This window comes from Aricia agestis, chromosome 6, assembly GCF_905147365.1.
Source record: "Aricia agestis chromosome 6, ilAriAges1.1, whole genome shotgun sequence".
NCBI classification, from domain to species: Eukaryota; Metazoa; Arthropoda; class Insecta; order Lepidoptera; family Lycaenidae; genus Aricia; species Aricia agestis.
Genome location: NC_056411.1, coordinates 2,750,042 through 2,773,386, shown reverse-complemented (window position 1 = coordinate 2,773,386; position 23,345 = coordinate 2,750,042). Strand labels below are relative to the sequence as shown.

General features: G+C 35.5%; 1 protein-coding gene across 1 annotated transcript in view; it reads right to left on the bottom strand.

Annotated features, from left to right (window-relative positions):
• Positions 1–23,345, bottom strand: part of LOC121728359 (laccase-4-like) — a 96,733-nt gene that overhangs the window by 14,390 nt on the left and 58,998 nt on the right. Inside the window, exons 2-3 of the mRNA XM_042116519.1 lie at positions 17,084–17,143; positions 2,190–2,791 (exon numbers count right to left, since the gene is read on the bottom strand). Coding sequence (XP_041972453.1) covers positions 2,190–2,791; positions 17,084–17,143 — 662 coding nt within the window. The remainder of the gene's footprint in view (positions 1–2,189; positions 2,792–17,083; positions 17,144–23,345) is intronic.

The window sequence follows — 23,345 nt, the reverse complement described above, 5'->3', positions numbered from 1 at the left end:
TGGTGGTACTTATACTGCTTATGCCACGTATCGTCGGGAGGCAGACAAATCGCTCTAACATTCCTGCGTCGGATATATCCACGTATTACAAAATAAATTTATTCATCCCATTTCTCGACTATACAATTCAACAATTGTTTGAGAGGTTTACAAAGCACCGTAAAGTAGTATCGGCACTATCTGGTGTCTTACCGTCAAATTTAGCGGCCGGTTGTGAAATTGAAGAGGCATTTTGTATGTATTCAGTAGTGCTGCCTGAAAAAAGTACACCTGTCTTTAAAGCAGAACTTGAAGTGTGGAAAGCAGCTATGACTCTCACCTCCCCTACTCCAAAATCAGCTTTAGAATGTTTGGATAAGTGCGACAAAAAACTGTATCCAAATATTTACACATTGTTGCAAATATTGGCTACCTTAGCTGTTTCCACCGCTACCCCAGAAAGGTCTTTTTCAAGCCTTGGCTTGAAAAAGACCACGGCTTGGCTCTCATGAACATTCACTATGGGATATAAATTGATACGAATGAAGTAGTGGATGTATTTAAAAATAAAAACAGAAGATTAATTCTGTAATGCGTACCTACATAATAATATAACAGAATATTTTTTTTTAGCGTATATTATCCCACTGCTGCAGTGGGACAATATGCGCTAAATAAAAAAACTGTTTGTTTTTTGCATATTTAATATTTTTCGTATTAATGTAATTTTACTCCGGGGCACTTGGAACTAGGTACACAAAAACTTATTTTTATAGCACAGACGTCTTGCTGTAGTATAGCTTTTCTTGCAAAGGCATTTTTAAATCCTTGGCCGGTTCCAGAGGATTGTAGGTTAGTAACTGACCAAAGTCCCGCCCCGCTATCCCCTGCGTAACCATTGATATCTCAAATGTTTTATATTTCCTATTACTATTTAGGAAATGTGTTTAAAATTAATTTTACACATTTCCGTGCAAGTATAGGAATTACATACATTTCCTAGGAATTGTATACAATGACAGATTACATACATTTCCGGTAACATATAATATATACTATTAAAAACCGGGCCGTATTAATACCCCTTGATATGCAACAGAAACTAATATTGAATAATACTTAGTAGAGCAACTTTCCGACCGTGTCATGTCGGTAGGGTGAATGCGGGGATTGCGGGGAGTCCGGGTACAGATGCTCGGTGCGTGGACTGGCCGTACGCGATTCTTATATTATGCACCAGAAGACTAGGCCCTTAACAAAATTTAAATCGTTAAACATTTTAGCACGTGAACGTGAATAAACGTTAAGGCTGTAGTAATATTAGGCCTTCACAAGTTTTGGGTTCGTCCGATTTTATGAATAACAAGTGCTATGGAAGTGTAACTGAGTATGATTTTTAAAAAAAAGAAAGTAAAAAAAAATCAGAAAGTTCATGCATTCTAGGTTTGTATGTCGTGGAACTTTTGTTCTTTCTGTTGGTTATCAAACTCGGGTTGGTCGTACAATTCTCGTTGTCCTAGGTACGCATTTATGCCAGTAACTGGAGTCATATTTGAGCGGTCAAATGTATGAAAGTTACTGTTCTATATTATTGTATTTTATTTCGATGGTCCGATTCCATTCGTAGTATAAACAAAATCCTTCAAAATTATATAAACAATTGAGGATTAAGTCCCTGTTACGAGTAACAAATTATAAAACATGATATTAATGTTTATTTCGTCGTGTTTTTCTTTTTCACTCGCGCTCTTTTCAACGCTAATGAAAGCAAAAACTATCTCTTGAGTCCATTAAAATTTTTGAACAAAATGTGCTGCAAATTATCCTCGTTGGATAAAATATAATACATCCGGGTAGCTTCATTATTTTCGTTGCAATTAATTCGTTGCCGAGTTTCTCTGTAGCGATATTCTTTTAATTTCAAAAGTACTTGAATGCTTAAAAGTTTCTCGATTGATTTTCCAGGTTTTAATTGGAGAACTGAGTGCCCGATCCGATTATGTGAGATGATCTTAGCGTCGGCTTTGTTGATACGAGGTCGCGTCGCGTCGATTGTGCAAGCAGATTAAAAACTACGTTCAATTACTAGTACTAGGGTTAGTGAGTCACTGAAATTATTTCTCCTGCTTTTAATGATAAAGTGCGCTTGTTATCAGTTTCGTGTTGTACTACTTTGAAGTGTCAGGGGTCTAGATTTAAATAAGACTTACCTCAATAGCTGGTCCAGGCATTTTCCTGTTTATAACATTCAGAGATCTGCTCATCCCATCAGCTGGTATACAGTCGATTCTCTTGCAGTCTTCCGGGTTGTATGGACAGTCGTAGCACGCTTTGCTCATAGTTTGATACCACTCCAAGTTGAAATGGTAGAAGCATATCATCGGCTCCTCCCCCTCTCTACATTCTCTCTGGCACGGGTGATCTCCGTCCACCAATTCTCCTGTCACCTCATCGTATCTCACGTGAGCTCTTAAATCGTTCTTCTTCTGTATTCTTCTATCTCTCATTCTTCCGATAACGCTCTCCTGAGCTTCAATATTCTCAGTAACGTTCTTCTTCTTAGTCAGGTACGTTATAATATTTTGTGAATTATTTAACGCAGGCGGTACGAATATGCTCGAAGCACTTTCTGGGGTCACCTCTTTGTTTTCGTCCACGATTTTAACGTCTTCGTTTTGATTATTTTCTTCTGCATCAAGGGAAATATCATCTATGGGACTATTAACATTGTTCGTTTTAATATTTCCTCTCGCCACCGATGGCTGAGATTCCCGTTCTGCAGTTTGTTTGTCTAAAGCGACGCCTTTTGCATCTGTAAAGAAATAATCAAAATAAGTACACACATTCATTTTAATTATTACCTCAAACAAAACGAAATTAATACATAGAATTAACAGCTAACTCAATCTAAGCTTAAATTGACTGGTTGCTATTAGTTTACTCTAGGAGGTGGAGCGACCGTGCAAATCACATTCAATCCTAGTAATAGGATTTAACACCTCAATAATATTAATCGTTCTGACTCTGTTCTGAAAGTATATTAGGTTCTAATGATAACACAATTATAATAATTGTCGTTATCATCGTATGTATTTTAATTTCAGATAATTTAAAACCTTTGGAATATTTTAAGAAAAGTAACTATATTACATTATTTTATTTGAGTACTTAAGTCCCAACCCAATAACAAACCGATAAGTGTTAAAAGTAATAATTAATAAAGTTATACGCAAAATATTATACAATATTACAAATAATTATAACGTAAATAATTCCAGAGCAGGCCAATAATTCACTGTACATAAGGGAACATTGTCAAAATTGTCATCAGCATCCAGGACTTAAATCAGATTCAATCAAAGCCATGGCAAACACAAATTGAATCCAATTATTACACTCATGTCCATATTAATTGCGCCATGCTGTTTGCATATGACAAATATAATCATGATGGGAAGCCAATAAACTAATGAGTTAACACTCCACCCTCATCTCATTACACTTAATGAAAACAAAATGAAGTAGCGAAACCAATAGACTAACCAAAATCAATCGTATAAACGAAATGGCAATTAGCAAAAAAACAATTAAGTAATAAAATGTTTGTTCTCAGAGTAAATTGAAAATGAAGAAAAGCTGAGCAAAATCCATTAGAAATAACAATAAGATTTGTTAGAGTAATGAGATTGAAAAAGAAGTCGGGCAGCGTGAAGAGTTTAGGAAAGGCAATATGGAGTTTATAATTTGATTCCGGTAACCTCGGAGTTGGAACGTGGCGAAGTAATATTGTTTCTTGTAAAAACTTTCGCGCCAGAACGCTTGAGAATACGCGATGCCACTATACGATCATGTTCCGTTAAGTTTTTGCCATATTTCGTTTCAACTTTTCCAGTTGGTTTATATATTTTCTTTCTGCAGTTTGAATTTGATTTTTATATTTTACATTGAAATAGTATTTTTTAAATTTCACGTGTTTAATATATCTAAGTATATATTAATACGCGAGCGTTAAAACTTTGGAACCATTGTTACGAAAAATACGGAATCGTAGGAGCATGAAATTTCGCACAGTTGTAGTTAGAGCTAATCTTGTTTTAAAATTATGCTTTTGTCATACATTATTTTAATAAATAAAACATTACACACACTACAACGCGCACACTACCATGTTTTGACTGACAAGCACACGAATTATACTCCTTTGTTTATGGTTGAGTCTGTTATCAAATTAAAAATGGATTGTTGTTTTTATTAAGTCTAAAATAGTCAATACTTTAAAAACGGGGAGCGAAAAGAAGAAGATAATTAAATTTAAGGTCGAATTTCGACCATTGGGCGATCTCTAGTTCTGGTAATTATAACAAGTTTAGTTTCCTATATTTTTTTACTCGATTGTTCAGGTAAAGTAACTTTTTAGGTTTTACCAGGCTATGCCAAAGACAAAATTCGATTTACTCATGAATTATGTTAAAATTGGTAATGGCTAACCTTCAGAAGTTACAACAACAACCATAGTTTATTATTATAGTTGTACCAAAGCAGTTGTTATGAATCATTTTATTAATTTACTAGTCATGACTCAAAAAATGTTTCACCGAAACCTTTAATTATTAAAGTTTTTTATGGTTCATGAGAATAGATTAAATTAATTGTTATTAAGTTTATTTCTTTTTATGTACCAGTGTACCAAATGAAAAAATTGAAGAGTCATCTAGAGTAGACAAAACTTCAAATATCAAGGTTGTTTTTCAAAGTTACAAGATGGACCTTGGCTTTTGGTGAGTTTCCTCTAATTATGGTTTTAATGGACCTCTACAATAAAGAGGTCGTGGCTATAAAATCTTAGAATAATTAAAAAAGTATGAATGTCAGTTTTCATTAGTTATAGATGATGAGGCTTTCTAGTTAATGGTAGTTTATTAAAATTCCATGATAATATTATAAAGACGAATTTTTGTCTGTCTGCCTCTCTGTTTGTCTGTTACCTCTTCATGCCTAAGCCGCTGAACCGATTTTGATGACATTTGGTATAGAGATACTTCGAGTCCCGGGAAAGGGCATAGTATAATACTTTTTATCCCGGAAAAATTTACGGTTCCCGCGCTATAATCGATTTTTGGTGTAACAGAGGCGGGCCTCGCAGTACTAATATACGACCGTCACGTACTCAATAACTGTTCGATCCAACTCCTAAACAACGTCGTGTAACTTAGCGTTATTCTCTGACTGAAACTTTGATTTACACAGATAAATAATGTTCATTACATTTCCGTCTGCTTTATAATCTACTGTATTAACGCTTGAACCACACTAAAATAAAATATTTCTATGTAGTTCTAAAGGAAATATTACACCACACTTTTTCAGGGCCAGTAATTAGGGAAGACGAGGGGCCGCAATACTTATCTCACTCCCTAAATCCTATTAAACTGCCTTAAATAAGGGTTACTGAATGCAATACGCGCTTTAGTTAAAAAGTTAAGAGTATCTGCAAATCCTATTTACAGCCTTAGTTTTGCATGTCATCAAGTTATAATTTTTAACCGATTTAAAAAAAGGAAGTTATCAATACGACCCGTATGTATGTGTATGTATGTATAATATTAACAGAACTGCCCATTATCGTATGTTAGTCTACATCAGCGTCTGAACAAAATATGTGTTAAATTTCAAACGTGTATGTATACAGTAGGTATGTTTTTATGTTTGTGTTAGCATATCTTTGCCCATTTGTGTTTCTACTCTATTATTAGGCCAGTATAAAAAGTTTACGGCAATACTATTTTAGCGCAAACTTAATTTAGTTACTGCAGTGTGCCCCAAGCATTAGCCCAATAAATCCTCTCCACGATTCCATGAAATCTGTGTTCCAAACATTAAGCACTGGCCAGGACTCCGTAGTCTTTCATATTTATGTGATGTAGAGCTTCTGCCTTCGTGCTCCGCCGCTTCGTTTTGGGGCATGCACTTCTTCATTATTTAACTGACCTCAAAATGCATTTGTCTTGAAAGTTATATGTTAGTTGAATTTACTAATAATAATACTAGCTAAAAGCCGAGCTTTGTGACTCGCGTCGTCACACCTTGACTGACTGGTGATAACACATCAACTAGTTTTTATTATTCGTAGACATCAACATATAAATTAAAATTATTAGGTTATTGCAGAAATCACGAGGCGTGATAGTTTTTCCGTAAAGTGTATTACAAAAAATATTGTGGCATATACTCCGACACGAGTTTGCGCCACTTGTCGTGGTCTTGCGCCGTTTCTTGCCACTCTGTGACTTGAAGATCGCGCAGACGTGGGAGAGCCATGCTCCGGCACGAATGGACCGGCTCGACCGGAGAAATACCACTTTCTCACAGAAAACCGGCGTGAAACAGCGCTTGCGCCGAGTGAGTGAGTTGGAGGCCCAATCCCCTACGCTATTTCTTTCCCTAGTATCCGTATGTATCCCGTAAGGACGTAGGATATTTTGTTCCCGCTAAAATGTGATAAAGTTGTGACATGTAGTATAACATAACAGCGGATTATTATTCCAATCCAGTGATCGAATCCAGGCGCTGGATTACTGGAATAATATAAACGGGCACTGGAATGCACTGGAAATTGGAAATTGCAATAAATTCCACAGCAGTGCTCGTTTACATTATTCCAGAAGCAATCCTGCGCTGATTCATTACTGGATTGGAATAATATAAACCGGCCATTATGCTGATAATGATTAGAATAGGGGTTAAATAATTGAATAACAATGACGTACAGTCTGGATTAGGATTTCTGAAATTCCAAACTACAACGCCTCGAGCGACCGAACTTCTGAAAGGCTAGCTCTGTGAACTTGTATAGGTAACTAATTCTTTCCCCGAACTGGTCAAACACTGGTTTTGCCAGATAAACTTGGAAACCTAATTGAGTATTTAATAATTGTTATTATAATATTACAACTGTCGTAATTAAAATACTAAGTGGACCCTAGACGATCAATTTTATTGTGCAATATCGTAGAACATTAGTATTGAACAATGAGATTGTAAGGCAAGGTATTCACTATCAACCCTAAAGCGATCGAAGGATTATTGTGCAATATCACGTATTGTGCAATAATATTGCACAATATGTGTGTCGCTCCTATTCTATATTATAATATTTTATCTGTGTTTCAGTAACTACTGTTATTAAACTTTTAAGTTTGCTAATTATTAATAAGTAACTAAAATATTATATCTAAGATGCTGTATGTACCTGCTGTTTTAGGTTAGTAATAGACTCTACTTAGATAACTTTTATATTATGTTAATGTCACCAATGCCTTCAAGAGTTGTTTTATTATAAACTTATATACTTATTTTTTTAAAGTAGCTTTAAATACAATAATAAAATTAAATGACGCCTCCGTGGTCTAGTGGTACAGAGCGCGGCTCTTGACTCGGAGGTCGTGGGTTCGATTCCCGCGTTGGAAACATGTTATTTCCAAGTTTGGTTAGAACAATGCAGGCTGATCACCTGATTGTCTGACAAGTAAGATGACCCATGCGTCGGATAGGCATGTAAAAAGTCGGTCCTGCGCCTGATCTCTCGCCGGTCGTGTCGGTCTTCCGTCCCACTGGGTTATGAGAGTAAAGGAATAGAGAGTGCTCTTGTGTACTGCGCACACACTTGGGCACTATAAAATTACTCCTGCGTAGCTGGCCTGGTTTCAACGAAACCGGCCACCGTCACCGAAACCGGTGTGGGAGCTAATAATATAAATACAATAATATAATGTTACATTATGATTAGTAAGGATTTTTATAATTTTATAATTTTTATGTTTTTAAGTAAAAGTAAGGTATCCATTGAAAATCATCGTTGCAGATCCGTTCGCAACATTGCTGAATGGGAACCAATCTGGTATTACATAGGATAGTATTAGTAGTTAAGAATTATTTTTGTAAGATGCTAAATACCAAATAAATTAATTTTTCTTTCTTTCTTTCAATATGTGATATTGCATAATAATCCTTCGATCGTGTTGTTATTCCATTGTTGTCGCGACCACCGGTGATCTTATGGGGCTTGATAGGATTTTTTTTTATGGCCCCTATATGGGGCCGCTTGTTCCCCCTTACATTATAAGGGACAATTGTTTACATTGTTTTTTTTTTATTACTACTTTTCCAATTTTTTATATTATTTACTGATAATTTTTTCTTTACATATTCATCTACTACTTTTTATATATCATTTTCATTTTAATTATATAATTCTTATTCCAATTATTATTCATTTCATACATTGCATGACATCTATTGCATTAACATACTATTACATTTACAACCTTCACACTATTACATTTCTTCTCTTTATAGTTTACATATTTTCCTGTTACTTTTAATTATTTTCATACTTACATTTTCTTCTGATAATAGAAACATAACTTTACATTTTTTTTTATAATTCATTTCATACATTGCACGACATCTATTGCATTAACATTCTATTACATTTATAACCTTCATACTATTACATTTCTTCTGTATATAGTTTATTTTCTTCTTCTTTATATAGGCTTGATAGGATTAGAGTGAATTAGTGTAATATGTTTTTAGTTAGAGAAGTAAAACCTGTCACAAACATCAATAACAATGTGCATCGTCATGTCGTGCCTCGTATCGCCTCGTTTAGGTACGGCCTGACCCTAACTTTTATCAGACTCGACTGATGTCAATGAGCCTTAGAGCCAACCCACACGTACCACAACCAAACCACATCACGACGACAAAATGCCGTCAAGCAAGTTACGTGTGAATGGTGTCGCTGCAGCTTTTTGCAGTTGCGTTGTGGTACCGACAAAAATATGTCGACGTGGTGGCGGCGTCGCCAGTAGTTGCGATGTGGTTACGTACGAAAGTCAATGAAACGGACGTGGGCGGTGTGCGCGTACTGTCATTGCATCGACATTGATCAGCCACTAGTTCGCTTGTGGTTGCGATGTGGTCACAGAAGTGGTCGACAACGACTGCAAAATGTGGTACGTGTAAATAGTCCAGTTCATTTACAATAAGAAATATACGCCCGACCCTGTAGTGTTAGCACGGCGACCAGCGGAAATGCGAAAGTATGGACAAACTGTGGAAATAAACCTAAGGTGCCGTTCCGATCTTTTTTCGTTCCGAAAAATTCAATTAAAATGCCACTTTATGACACACTATACTCGTAGTATATGTCATAATGTAGGATATTATTTGAATTTTTAGAACTATAGTCTGTCATAAAGTGGCTTTTTAATTGAATTATTCGGAACTAAAAAAGATCGGAACGGCACCTTAAGTTTATCTCCACAGTTTGTGACTATAGTCTGTCATAAAGTGGCATTTTAATTAAATTTTTCGGAACGAAAAAAGATCGGAACGGCACCTTAGGTTTATTTCCACAGTTTCTCCATACTTTCGCATTTCCGCTGGTCGCCGTGCTAGCACTACTGGTGGTGTGGTTGTGGTTGTCGTGTGGTTGTGGTACGTATGGGTTGGCCCTTACCTTAACGTAATAATTATATAAGATACAAACTTATACCTACCCCGCAAATTTGCGGTTCCTGCGTGACTTCTAAGGAAGTAGTTTCGGTATGCTGAAAATTGTACCAGGGCCTGTAGACAAGTGGCAAAGCGCTAACGCTAATGTAAACGATAGCGCTACAAAATGTATGCGATTTGACATAAGTCATCGCTTCGCTAGCGAATACTAATGTCAACTCATGGTCAACTCCATACATTTTGTAGCGCTAGCGTTAGCGTTAGCGTTTTGCCACTTGTCTACGGGGGCTGATTGCCCGGTCTCTAAAGTCTAAAGTGTTTGACAGTACCTATTCAAGTATTCACTAATAAGGTAAATGCAGTAAAAGAACATCATAAAATAGTGCACTAATCCCGCAGAAGGCGTATAAAAGCGTTTATTTAATTCCATACTTGCTACGTGAAAAAAAAAACAATCTTGATTTATAATCCCTGTAGTGGGTGGCGTCTGTACATTGCACCCCGGCAACACCAATCAAGTACCAAGTCCGCTTAATCGCGCTATTCGTCTTTCTTTATAGCGCAACCGAACACCTTTGATAGTGGCATCAACAGGATATTCAATTGTCCTTTTGCTTACATTTTATTTCTGGAAATGGTATTTGTAGATTGAATTTATTTTATTCGAGTTCAGTAGTATTATGAGTTAGAAAATATCATACATTGAACATAATATTGAAATAAATTACATGGAAGATTATTATTATTTTAGAGATTAAGTATACAAAACTTTTAAAATTGTTAAAATAATATTTGAATGTCGTCTTTTTATGGATAGAGCATAGGATACTTTTCAACCGATATTTGTCCTATCCGAGGGTCTCTAAACATGTAGGTCTACTCAAAGAAAAATTTAGTCTTTATTAAGTTAGTAATAATACTCACCTAGAATGGTAAGACTATCTTAAGGATAATAATATGAATAATACCCGTAATAAAGACGCGTTAGCCTTAGCCCAAGGGCCACAATCAGCAATTTGAATATTGAACCTCCAGCAACATAAAAATGCCTTTGTTTTTCCAAAAGAATCTCAATTTCATCTCTTTATTTTCACGAGTGCAAGTTAAATTGTATTAATAAATTAGCGAGGGCGCACGCCGCGGTATTTACTTGAAATCGCTCCAAGAAACTTCAGCGCCTTAACTTGCGAACTTAAATAAATTTCCCGCCCTCCCGTGACGTCGCGGTCTTCAAACTATTTCGAAATTCGAACGCAAATTATTCCGTTGTAACAATACTTTTTTAATATGTACCTACAGTTTTTCCCGCGTCTAGCGGGAAAAAAAGGTAAAGGGATTTCAAAAGAATTTATGTTACTTTTTGAATTTTTCAGTCGGGTTCAGATCCTTGAGTAGAAGTAGAAGTAGTAGAAGTAGTTTTTGGTCAGAAGAAGGTAGAAGTGGAAGAAGTAGTTTTTGGTCAGAAGAAGGTAGAAGTGGAAGAAGTAGTTTTTGGTCAGAAGAAGGTAGAAGTGGAAGAAGTAGTTTTTGGTCAGAAGAAGGTAGAAGTGGAAGAAGTAGTTTTTGGTCAGAAGAAGGTAGAAGTGGAAGAAGTAGTTTTTGGTCAGAAGAAGGTAGAAGTGGAAGAAGTAGTTTTTGGTCAAATCTATACATATAATAAAACTGTAGAAATGACAATTCTGTACATTAAAGATATCCAAAAAATAATAAGCGGGGGCTGTTAATACATCGCTATAGAAGCCAAAACTGTGGTTAGTTTTTTGTCTGTCTGTCTGTATGTTTGTTCCAGTATCACACGAAAACTACTGATCCGATTTGAATGCGGTTTTTGCAAACCCCCCCCCCCCCTCCTGGCAATGTTGCTGAGCAAAATTTTAAATACTTGCAACCTTCAGGTATGCTACGCTCCATACAAAAAGGTTCGAGCTCGTTTATGTGATATTTTATGTGAATATTTTTAAGGGAAACTAAATAATTGAACCAAATCCAAACATATCCTACTGAGTAAATCACAGTCTACAGATGTAATTTTAATTAAAAATGAAAGGGCAGTAAAGTTTGAGCGGTTCCTTTTGTCGTATGTCGGAAGTTTGTTCCAATTACTTGGGAGTTTGTCGTCAATTTGTGTTACTCCTCATTTTAACGTCGCGCACCGCACAAGTTTATGAGATGAGTGAATAAGCAGATAAAAAGAACTTTTACTTCTGTACCTACACAGTTTGCAGAACTATAGTCCGAAACGAATTTTGTCAAAGAGTATTTTTTGTTTGTAATTTTTTTTTCGCTTTATCTTAATCGCTTTATCTTAACGATTATAGAATCCTTCTTAACCCATCAAAACCGAAACGGCAGCCGGCTGCCGCATAATAATTGAAAATCTATTGTGTCTGCGATACCCACGACGGACGTGTTAAGTAAATAATTTAGTAAGAATGTGTATTTGTTAGTCTATCACGGATGTACTGATATAATTATGTTTATTACATTTTGACGCAATAGCTACTAAATGGATTTTGATGAAACTTTGCAATAGAGTGGGTCGTGTGATAGAGTATCGGGAACAGTAACGAATGCATAAAACTTTTAATGAGTAGAAACTTGAGGAATGCATAAAAAAAGAATACAATTATAATTATTATATTATTTTGTGTGGCAGACTGTTAGGAATAACCGAAAGGAAACATGCGCATTTTTTAAAGCCTAAGGGTCAATTTATACTAGCGCAGAGTCGAATCGCATCGAAGCGAATTATTAAAACTGAACATTGTTATGTTCAGTTTTAAAATTTAAATTCAATCTGAACTTCAAAGCGTTAACGCATTTTATTACTTCTGAGAATATAAAAAGGCACGCGCATCCGCGCGAATTCACGTGAATGGCCCGACTAACGCTGATTGATCTCGCAGAATTAGTAACGTATGCGTTACGCTCTAGAGTTAAGAGGATACAACAGGGGCTAGAGAAATGAAAAAAAAGTACGTGTAATATCTATAGCTGTCTCCCTTACCTCAAGCCTATACCGCAGAACGCGATAGAGACAACTGCAGAAAATCCAGAAAATCAACGATTTGTTGTCCCCTGATTCCTTCTCCAAAACTTAACCGATTAAGTACTTTTTTCATTAAAGATAAAAAAAAGCTTGAGCTATGTTCCTATGTTTTGCTTTTTTTGTATAATCTAGCCAAATCTGTTTTCTGGACGTTTGAACACAGCGGAATATCTGGCCATTTTTTTGGGTTTTTGAACGTTCATATCTTATTTAATAATTAAATTATGAAAAAAAAGAAAACATAGGGACATTGTATTAGTGGCCGTAGATATTCAGGAAAAAAATTATAACTCTACTAGCATTATCCAGGGAGGAAACAGGGGACAACGTTTGTATGGAAAAAAGGGCGGTGTGGAATCCTCTTAAGGTTGAATTTTCTGTGTTCACTTTTTGGGAATTCGCTTCGCTTTGTCTCTGCGCTATTAGAAATTGACCCTAATTAATAATTAATTTACCTACAAAACCACCACGCCTAATAGCATAACGTTAAGAGGATACAACAGGGGCTAGAGAAATGAAAAAAAAGTACGTGTAATATCTATAGCTGTCTCCCTTACCTCAAGCCTATACCGCAGAACGCGATAGAGATAACTGCAGAAAATCCAGAAAATCAACGATTCGTTGTCCCCTGATTCCTTCTCCAAAACTTAACCGATTTAAGTACTTTTTTCATTAAAGATTAAAAAAAGGCTTGAGCTGTGTTCCTATGTTTTGCTTTTTTTGTATAATCTAGCCAAATCTGTTTTCTGGACGTTTGAACACAGCGGAAAATCTGGCCATTTTTTTGGGTTTTTGAACGTTCATATCTTATTTAATAATTAAATTATGAAAAAAAAGAAAACATAGGGACATTGTATTAGTGGCCGTAGATATTCAGGAAAAAAATTATAACTCTACTAGCATTATCCAGGGAGGAAACAGGGGACAGCGTTTGTATGGAAAAAAGGGCGGTGTGGAATCCTCTTAAGTTTCTTACTATCTTGAACACTTTCCTCTACATACGTGCATACTCTATGGTTGTTGTGTTTTACTTCGCTACAGAAACAAAGATTGGGGACTAAGAACTCTAAGTCCTAATTTATACATTCTTATACGACACAAGTTATTAAATTAGCGCCAAAGTTTGTGTAGAAATGACAGTTTTAATGACGTCATAACTTAGGGCTTGAAGTAGCCAAGTAATTAAGAAATAATTATAGGCTTTTTGGGACCAGGCCGTGACAAGGACAAGGACTATAATGTAAGAGCGGGTTTACATTAACCAATACAATAATCCAAGCCAGGCCTGTATTGCTACTGGTATGATGGAAACGGGTACTGGAATGCACTGAATGGCATTCCAGTGCATTTCAGTGTCCTTTTTAAAATAAACCGGCCATAATACACAGAAGACTTTCTTCACTTATTCATTAATCGCATGGATGTCTGTCCGTCTGTCTCCAGGCTGTAACTCACTGAACCGCTATAGCTAGAATTCTGAAATTTTCACAGATTGTGTATATCTGTTGCCGCTATAACAACAAATACTTAAAACAAAATAAATTAATATTTAAGGGGGGCTCTCATACAATAAACGTAATTTTTTTGACCTTTTTTGCTCTATATCAATAATGACAATAGGTAGGTACTTGAATTTTTTTCAAAGTCCTTAATTATATTATGTGTACTTGAATATGTAATAATAATATTAAAATAAAATAAAAAATTAAGGGGGGCTCCTATACAAAAAACACAATTTTTGGCCTAATTTTGCTCTATAATGGTACGGAACCCTACGTGCGCGAGTCCAACTCGCGCACGTAGGGTTCCGTAACAATATTGTAGTATGAGTAAGTATAATAAATAGCTACAGTTATAGGCTAAGTTATAGTGTTATTGCCTCTACTGAATGTCAATAGGTATCTCTGAATGCGACTTTACTTCCATTATCGTTGATTTTTTTTTCTTTGCCAAAAATTAACTTCGCTTTACCACAACAATAGAGAATCTCACAAAATTAAGATTAACTATGCTGATTAAAGAGGGGGTGAAAAGGGGAAAAATGTAACCATGACGGTGGAGTTTGAGACAAAGCGCGAATCACTTGGCTCATTTCCCGCCGGGGAAGTCGGCAGCCTTAAGCCGCGCTCACACTGGACGTTTCATGTTGGCCCAGTTGCGCCAATTTCAAAAGAGTTCGAACCTTTTTGTATGGAGCGTGGCATACCTAATTAGTTTTATAAGTACTTAAAATGGCATGTTTTTGTGTACACCTATGAAACATACGTCAATGGACAAAGAAAATAATTAGAAAGAACAAATACTCATTGACGAAATGTCGTAAAAATTTTTGAAATATTTGGGGTCGTATACCAAAAATGTTATTTATTTAACATTTTTAAACTGAAATAACTCAGAAAGTATATAATTTACGACATTTTGTCAAAGAGTATTTATTATTTGTAAACATCTTCTCTATCGATTGGCGTATGTTTCATAGGTGTACACCAAAATATGACAGGTATGCCAATAAGGTTCGTTGTTCTTTGTTGTGTTCAAATTTCCCGCCGGGGATGTCGGCGGTTCTTCTCTCTTCACACTCACGCCCGTATTTCATATTACAGGTAAAAAGTATGACGCAGAATCATCGCCAAGCTAGTTTTTAAAAATAAATAACATTTTAAAAATCCACCAGGCCAAGTCACGGTTATAGAATTAAAAAAAAAATGTGTTAAAATATTAACTCAGTTTGATTCGGTTTTGGCAGTATATAAAAAATTCGTGAAGATATTATTAGAAAACTTTAAGATATCGTGTTTTTGCTAGGTGAGATTCTCGGAGATAATTATAATGTGGTAAACAGCTATGTTTAAAAAATTAAACGATTCCGGGCTAATTTTTAGGTATAGAAATGAATTATAAAATCGAAAATTTTACTTTAGTCGCCTCTTTAAGCCGCGCTCAAACTGGATGTTGGCTTACTTGCGCCAAAAATAAAAATTTAAAGGGGGCTCCCATACAAAAAACACAATTTTTGGCCTATTTTTGCTCTATAACGATACGGAACCCTTCGTGCGCGAGTCCGACTTGCACTTGGCCGATTTTTTTGTATTGAATAAAGTATAATAGTCGATTTTAACGGTTATTAAATTAAATAGAGAACATAATATGACACACGTATCTCATCACAACCACAGTGCGCACCCCGCTCTAGCTTTTCTCATGCAAATATGGGGCAGGCTAATTTACTGAATGTAGAGGTGACATGATCTGCGTAGGGGTTGCCATTTCTACTTATCTCACACAGTAAACACTACGCAACTGTGGGGGAAAATATATTTGTAAATAGTTTAGCTACGAGTAGGTTTTAAAACGCTTTTATGAGCTTGGGTTGTATGTGTGTAACGGAATTTTGAGCACGAGTTTTACCTCTCCAGTAGTCTAATTAATTCGAAACTTTGCATACATAATTATTATTAAGATTTAATAATGTGTTAAAAGTTTTGAAAAAAAAATATTCAAATAATGCGTGTTTTTTTAGTTTTTTTAAACTATTATTTATTCGTTTTGGGAGATAGATAAGTTGTGTAAAAAAAGATTTTTTGTTGGTAAACACGCATTTTAAATGTAACAGGGACAGCTATATTTTGATACGATAAGGAAGGCACGTTTGGGTTAATACAATCCCGGAAACCCCCCTTAAAACAAGTGATAATATTATGTTGTATTTTCCTAGGTATGAAAGGAGTAGAGAACTTATGGAGCAGGTATGCTACTCAACATACACGTGTTTGCTAGCATGTGTATGTGGGTAGTGGGTACCTATCTATTACCATTAGCTCAATTTAGCTTATGGTAATAGATATATTCTATTCTATATAGATCTGTTCGTTTCCTAGTTTCCATAAAAATAAAAATTGCACTTCTCCAAGAATTAGAAATCTTCCTATTTTTTTTAGTTAATAAAAAAATTAAGTCTAATTCTCTTAAAATCTAGTCTATTACTCTAAAACAGAAAAGACTGGACCAAAATTTCCTTACGAAGCCATAATATAGCGCAGTATAGCTTGCAGTGTTTCCAGTCCTGCACCTACTAATATCAGGGAAGCTTTATTAGATCTACCCGCGGTGCCTTTGATGTGTAAACCTTAATTAATATGTTAATTGAACGTAACTAATGTACTCTTCTGCTATATTGCTTCTTTATGTTCGTAATTAAATAAAAAAGCGTTTCCTTTTGCTTTAAAATACAAAATTACCTCTTTTAAGGTACAAGTTACAACCGAGCAACACGCGACAACTGCAGACGACGTGTCGTCGCGACATTGCTGGTTTCTATGTATTTCTATGAAACACCCTCCGCAGCTAGCGACACGAAGCTAGCGACACTTATTCATGGAAATACATAGAAACCAGTAGTGTCGCGACGACACGAAAGTCTGCTGCCGCTTCATGTAGCCGGCTTCCAACATGTACCTGTGCCTGTACTCGTACCTTAAGGGTGGATTTATTAATAAAATTTTAGTTAAAAACCCACGATGACAAAATAATACTTACATATTGTCGCAGCGAAGGCCAATAAAATCAAAATCTGCTGTTTGTACATTGTGACCAATTCTGAAACAAAAAAAAATAATATTACAAATAAGTAAACATCGATGATGATAATGATGATGATGATAATGATGACGTGGCAATTAAAACAAGTGACGAGGTCGCGAACAAAAACAAAGCGCGTCCGTCACATGATTGAGATGCAATATGACGTATGACGTTCCGTTGAATGACCTCACTGCCTATTCCGTGACGATGATTCTCGAGCACGCGATTTAAAAACGATATTAAAACGAGAATAATCGTTCTGATTGATACGTCGAAGAAGTTGAATTATTGACATTAGTTGAGTGTACTATTGGTTGTTGGTGGAAATTCATATTCATTTTAATGTGGGTTATTGGGCTAAATAATTGTATGTTATGTTATATTATTTAATACTAAGTTAAATTAACACGCTCACAGCATGTATCGTTGCCTAATCATACCTAAATTGTGTTAGCTCCAGGGCCCAATTATAATTCACATACAACGAGCTAAGTAAATTCTATTGAAAATGAGGTTACAGTCTATTCACTGTTTAATAACATAGGAGTTTTTAAAGCAGTATCTTAGCTTTTAAGAGTATTTATTATATACTCACGAATATTAGCAAATTTCATTCAAAACAGCGGATGAAACAGCAATTTCTTTCCAAATTGAAAGTTCCAAATTTGAAAAAAACATCTGCTGTTTCAACAAAAATTCCTAAGCACTTTTGTATAAAACAGCATTTTTTCTACTTGGAAAATTGAATACCTACATAAAAAGTTGCTCATAATAATATTATTCACGAACTTGTATAATATTATTTACTCTGTAATGTTAAGGTACGGCTTCAAAAGTGCTGTATATCTATCACCTTTTTATATATAGCTAGCAATAATGGCGGGCATGGGTTAGTTTTGTTTTTATTCACGCTCTGTGTATTTCTAGTATTTGCATTGTACTGTTACATTCTTTACGAGCCAGGTGAGTCCAAACTCCACAGATTAAAACTTCCAGACAATATACCACCGAAAAACAATAGGAAGGCCAGGCATTAAACAATACTTATTTCTCATTTTCCGGAACTATTGTGCGACTTGTATATTATAAATTTGTAATTAGTATTCTAATTCAAATTAATTAGTCATACGACCAAGTCACGTCTATGATAAATTATCTATTAATTATTGTTATTGATCAGATAACTGTCATGCAAGCAAGTCATGCAAGTCATGAATAATATAAATAAGGTGATATAGTAATTTCATGATCCTTTTATAGATAAACTTATTATTATTATTAATATTAAAATAATATTACATATCCCAGTTATTATTTAATTTATTTAAAGCATTAGAATTGCTTCCTAATTATTATAATATTTTTAGTTGCCATAAGCAACCCATAACTTAAAAAAGGCAATATTTTTTGTTATCACTTATCAATACAAAACAGCGTCCTCAAATGACGGTCCACTTAATTATAAAACTCTCCTTTCGCCAGCGAAATTAGAAGCGAATTAAAAATAATTTACTGCCGTAATAAAACCGCCTTTTTGCCCTAAACATAAAGTAGGTAATTACTTACTCTAGATTAACGAATTCGCGCGTATTTCGAGATCGCATTAAGATCGCTTTTCTTATCCGTAATAAGCCGCGGGCGCGTATTTATTACGTCATCTTGCTAAGTGTGTCAATGACGGCCGTAATCACGGTTTTGAAGGGATTTTTGTATGCGTATGCGTATTTTGTGATTACATTTTTATGAAACCCTAAAGGTTGGTGACCGCTTAAGGTCCGAGGTCTTTAGTCAAGTTGCACTCGATATTTTGACAGTTTATTTCGATATCAAAAATTTATGAGATTTGACGTGTCATATGACACTACGTTCGAAATCCTTTTTCGTTTCCAACTCCATTGTCAAAATTATCGAGTGTCACTTTTATTGATTCTATAAAGTGATGTATCATGTAAGTGATGTACTTAAGAGGATTCCACACCGCCCTTTTTTCCATACAAACGTTGTCCCCTGTTTCCTCCCTGGATAATGCTAGTAGAGTTATAACTTTTTTCCTGAATATCTACGGCCACTAATACAATGTCCCTTTGTTTCCTTTTTTTCATAATTTAATTATTAAATAAGATATGAACGTTCAAAAACCCAAAAAAATGGCCAGATTTTCCGCTGTGTTCAAACGTCCAGAAAACAGATTTGGCTAGATTATACAAAAAAAGCAAAACATAGGAACACAGCTCGAGCCTTTTTTTAATCTTCAATGAAAAAAGTACTTAAATCGGTTAAGTTTTGGAGAAGGAATCAGGGGACAACGAATCGTTGATTTTCTGGATTTTCTGCAGTTGTCTCTATCGCGTTCTGCGGTATAGGCTTGAGGTGAGGGAGACAGCTATAGATATTACACGTACTTTTTTTTCATTTCTCTAGCCCCTGTTGTATCCTCTTAATGTAAACAAAAGATTTACGTTTAAAAGAAAAAAGACATAATTTTATTTACCCAACCCGGAATCAAACTGAGTATGTATTGTTATGATGAAACATCATGCAAATATAAACGACTTAAGTTTTATGTGTTTCAAATCGATAATTGCAAATATGCAATTTTATTACTTGTTATTGATTGTGATAGAACTGAATCTAACCTTTAGGGCGGCCAAATACATCTGATCCGGTTTCCTGATCCGTTTTCCGAAACCGAAAAAAACCGAACGCAGTAGATTCATACAAAAGTAATTGCATGTCACACACATTCGGTAACTTTCCGTACGGTTTTTTTCCGTCCGTTTTTCCTGAATGCAAGCCCATAACTATATTTTTATGAAGCATACTTGTAACGGTATCTACTTATCTTACTAATAAGATTCATATGTATTTACTCACACAAGGAAATATAAATAAGGTGAAATATCTTAGGAGGTAAAAAATGAATCATCTATTAACAATTTAACAGTTATTGAATATTAAGGCCCTCATATACGTATGAGGCCGATCGGTCGGGTCGGATTGATCGCAGGCCGATCTTACCGGATAACACAATATTATGCTGTCTCACTCTCACTAGAGTGTGACTCCTGCGTTCGAAGCAAAATTCGAGAATTCAGAATAGGGCTCGGCCTGTGATCAGTCCGATTATGATCGGTCTACTCATATAGGGGCCTTTAAATAAAATAGTCCTAAAATGATTTCAACTGTATCTTAATTGTCATCAAAACAACTTAGTTTTTGATAAAACACGAAATAGCTGTAGTAACAGGATAAATCGTTTGATTCGAAATATTTTGTAGGACGTGAGTCGTGACGTAAATGGCGAATGATTTAATACCATATTTTTCCCATCGATATTTGAAATCAATATAATAAATTCGTCAGATTTTACCAAACTATGGCTGAGACAAAAGTGTACTGATTTTGTGCCAAAGTTTTTATCATCTAAGGGCCTGTTTCACCACTTGGTGATAAGTGCCGGATAGGCTATCCACAACTTATTTTACAGATGCTCCATACTCTATCTGTCAAGTTAAGTTTTGGATAGCCTATCTGGCACTTATCAGGAAGTGGTGAAACAGGCCCTAAATGTCCCGCTGAGTATCAACAACGCTAAGGGCCTGTTTCACCACTTCCTGATAAGGCTATCCACTATTTAACTTGACAGCTGAAGTATGGAGAATTTGTCAAAAAAGTTGTGAATAGCCTATTCGGCACTTTATCAGAAAGTGGTGAAACAGGCCCTAAGTGAAAACATAAACTCATGTCAAAAAACGTCAGATACCGGGCATATGGACAGGTTATGTCAAATCCCATGCGTTATATGACTTCACGAAATTATCGAATGTAATTATACTAAGTGTCCATATTCTAAACCTTTTGGAAGGCTTTACGAATGCACGCGACCTACTGGCTGGTCATAGCAACAAGGATAAATTGCGAAACTAGCGACGCCTTTCATTTCGTAAGTATTTAACTGGTTTGACATATTATGTTAAATCTCGTATGCTTATATTTGACGACCTCTGTTGCTCAATTGGTTGAGTGTGTGGCAGCTCAGCCCGGGGGTCGCGGGTTCGAATCCCGCCGACGGAACAAAAAGTTTTCAATGTTCCCGGGTCTGGATATGTATTAAATATGTGTATGATATAATAAAAATCTTAAATATATGTATACTATAAAAGTGTTAAATATATTTCCGTTGTCTGGTACCTGTAACACAAGTCCTTCACGTACTTAGCACGGGGCCAGACTGACGTGGTCTGAAGCGTCCATAGATATTATTATATTTATGGTATGTTAAGGGCTTAACGCCTACGTTAAGGTTGATTTTACTGACCGTCAACCGCTCCCTGAGCGTCGACGTCGATTGACCACCTTAAAATTAGGCCACCTAGGGATGCAAGGAAGGAAGGAAGCAACTATCATAGAATATGTGGGTTTGGAAGACGAGATTCCTTCGGATATTCCGAATAAAAAGAGCTTTATACTACATCGAAGGTTAGGGTGACCTCCAGAATTGGATACCTCCTTAAGTGATTGCGACTGAAACTCCATAATTTCTGGTCGTTTTTACCTCTATAGGGGTTATATACGGGAAAACTTTAAGCTTTTATAAAATTACGAAAATCAGCCGACGAAAGGCTGTCGCCGGCTCTTGGGTTATAATTATGAGCGAAACGCAGCGAAATATAATAGTGTGTAACATACACTATATCACAAAATTGTATAATAATATAGCTGTCCTTCGTGTGCTAACGTGGAAGAAGAACATAATAGACATGGCAAGTAATTAATGCCATACAAAATTAGACAGTTTGGCCGTGGCGCGTGGTAAAGACATTGAGTGCGCTGGTGCATGACTACCAATCATTGTTTTGAATCGCCTCTTCTTAGCCGTGACCTTAGATATTAGCCGCAGAGAATGTCGCTTTACAATCGGTTACATTCATCACAACTTATTCTTACATAATGTGAAGGTTATGCGACTCGCAAGTTATCTTTATTTTTAGGGTTCCGCAGAATTTCGATTCGATCGTCTCCCTTGATAATTTTGGCAACCTACACTAATATTATAAATTCGAATCTGTCTGTTACCTCTTCACGCCCAAGCCGCTGAACCGGTTTTGTTGGAAGGTATGGAGATACTTTGAGTCCCGGCAAAGGACATAAGATACTTTATATCCCGGAAAATGTACGGTTCCTATGCAATAAACGAATTTTGGCTTGACGGAGTTGTGAGCGTCAACTAGTAATGAATATAAATTGACGAAATTTTAGTTTTAAAATATTAGAAGAACAAGGAAATAAGACAGATCATCTGATTGAGTTTCTAAGACAAAAAATATGGGACTTTTTACACTAAGGGTGGAAACGGAAATATATTAGAGAAGCAAGATATATTAGATATAGTAAATCTAAAACAAGGTCTCAGCCTTGGCTTAGATGTCCATCTGTCGCTTTTAGTTCTCGTTATACATATTTCCACAACAGTCAGACAATTAAAATTTCCAGATGATTTCTATTTAAAAGCAATTAACAAGGGGATTCCTCAACACAAGAAGAATCTTTTAAAACCGTCTTTCCGATGACGTTATTCCTGACCGCAAAACATACATTTACATAGCTTAGCTAAAATAAATATTTATTAGCACTAATAGTATTTACCTAGATTTATTATTTTATCCTAAGCCATTATGGTACAAAATCACGTCACTTTACGTAATGTCGGATAAGATCTAGTATGCGTGACCCGTCTGCGGCTACCGGCTAGGATCCTTGAGACTGTCATAAGGATATCATCGTTATCATCATCAACACTAGCTTCTTTGTCATGTTGATAATCATCATCATGTCATTAGTGTGAGAGTAATAAAGTAGTAAGGTAGAAATGCCGACCACCTTAGGTTTAAAGAATTTATTCTCATAAAAGATACAATAATATCCACTTACATGAGAACAAGACATTAGTTACACTTATCTATTATAACAGTACAGTTCGAACTTAAAGTATTAGTAAATACAGTTATTTTTAAGAAAAAAAGGAACAAAATTAATTAAGTATTATAGTTAGATTACTAAGGAAACAATAAAAAGGTAGCAACACAAAATACTTGGTTAAACGTTTTTGATTTAAGTGGTCAATAATATACTTTGACAACTAATGTTTAAAGAACACCTTCAATAATATGAACACTTTGAATGTGAAAACTTTTCTAACTTGTCCCTGCCTTAGGGC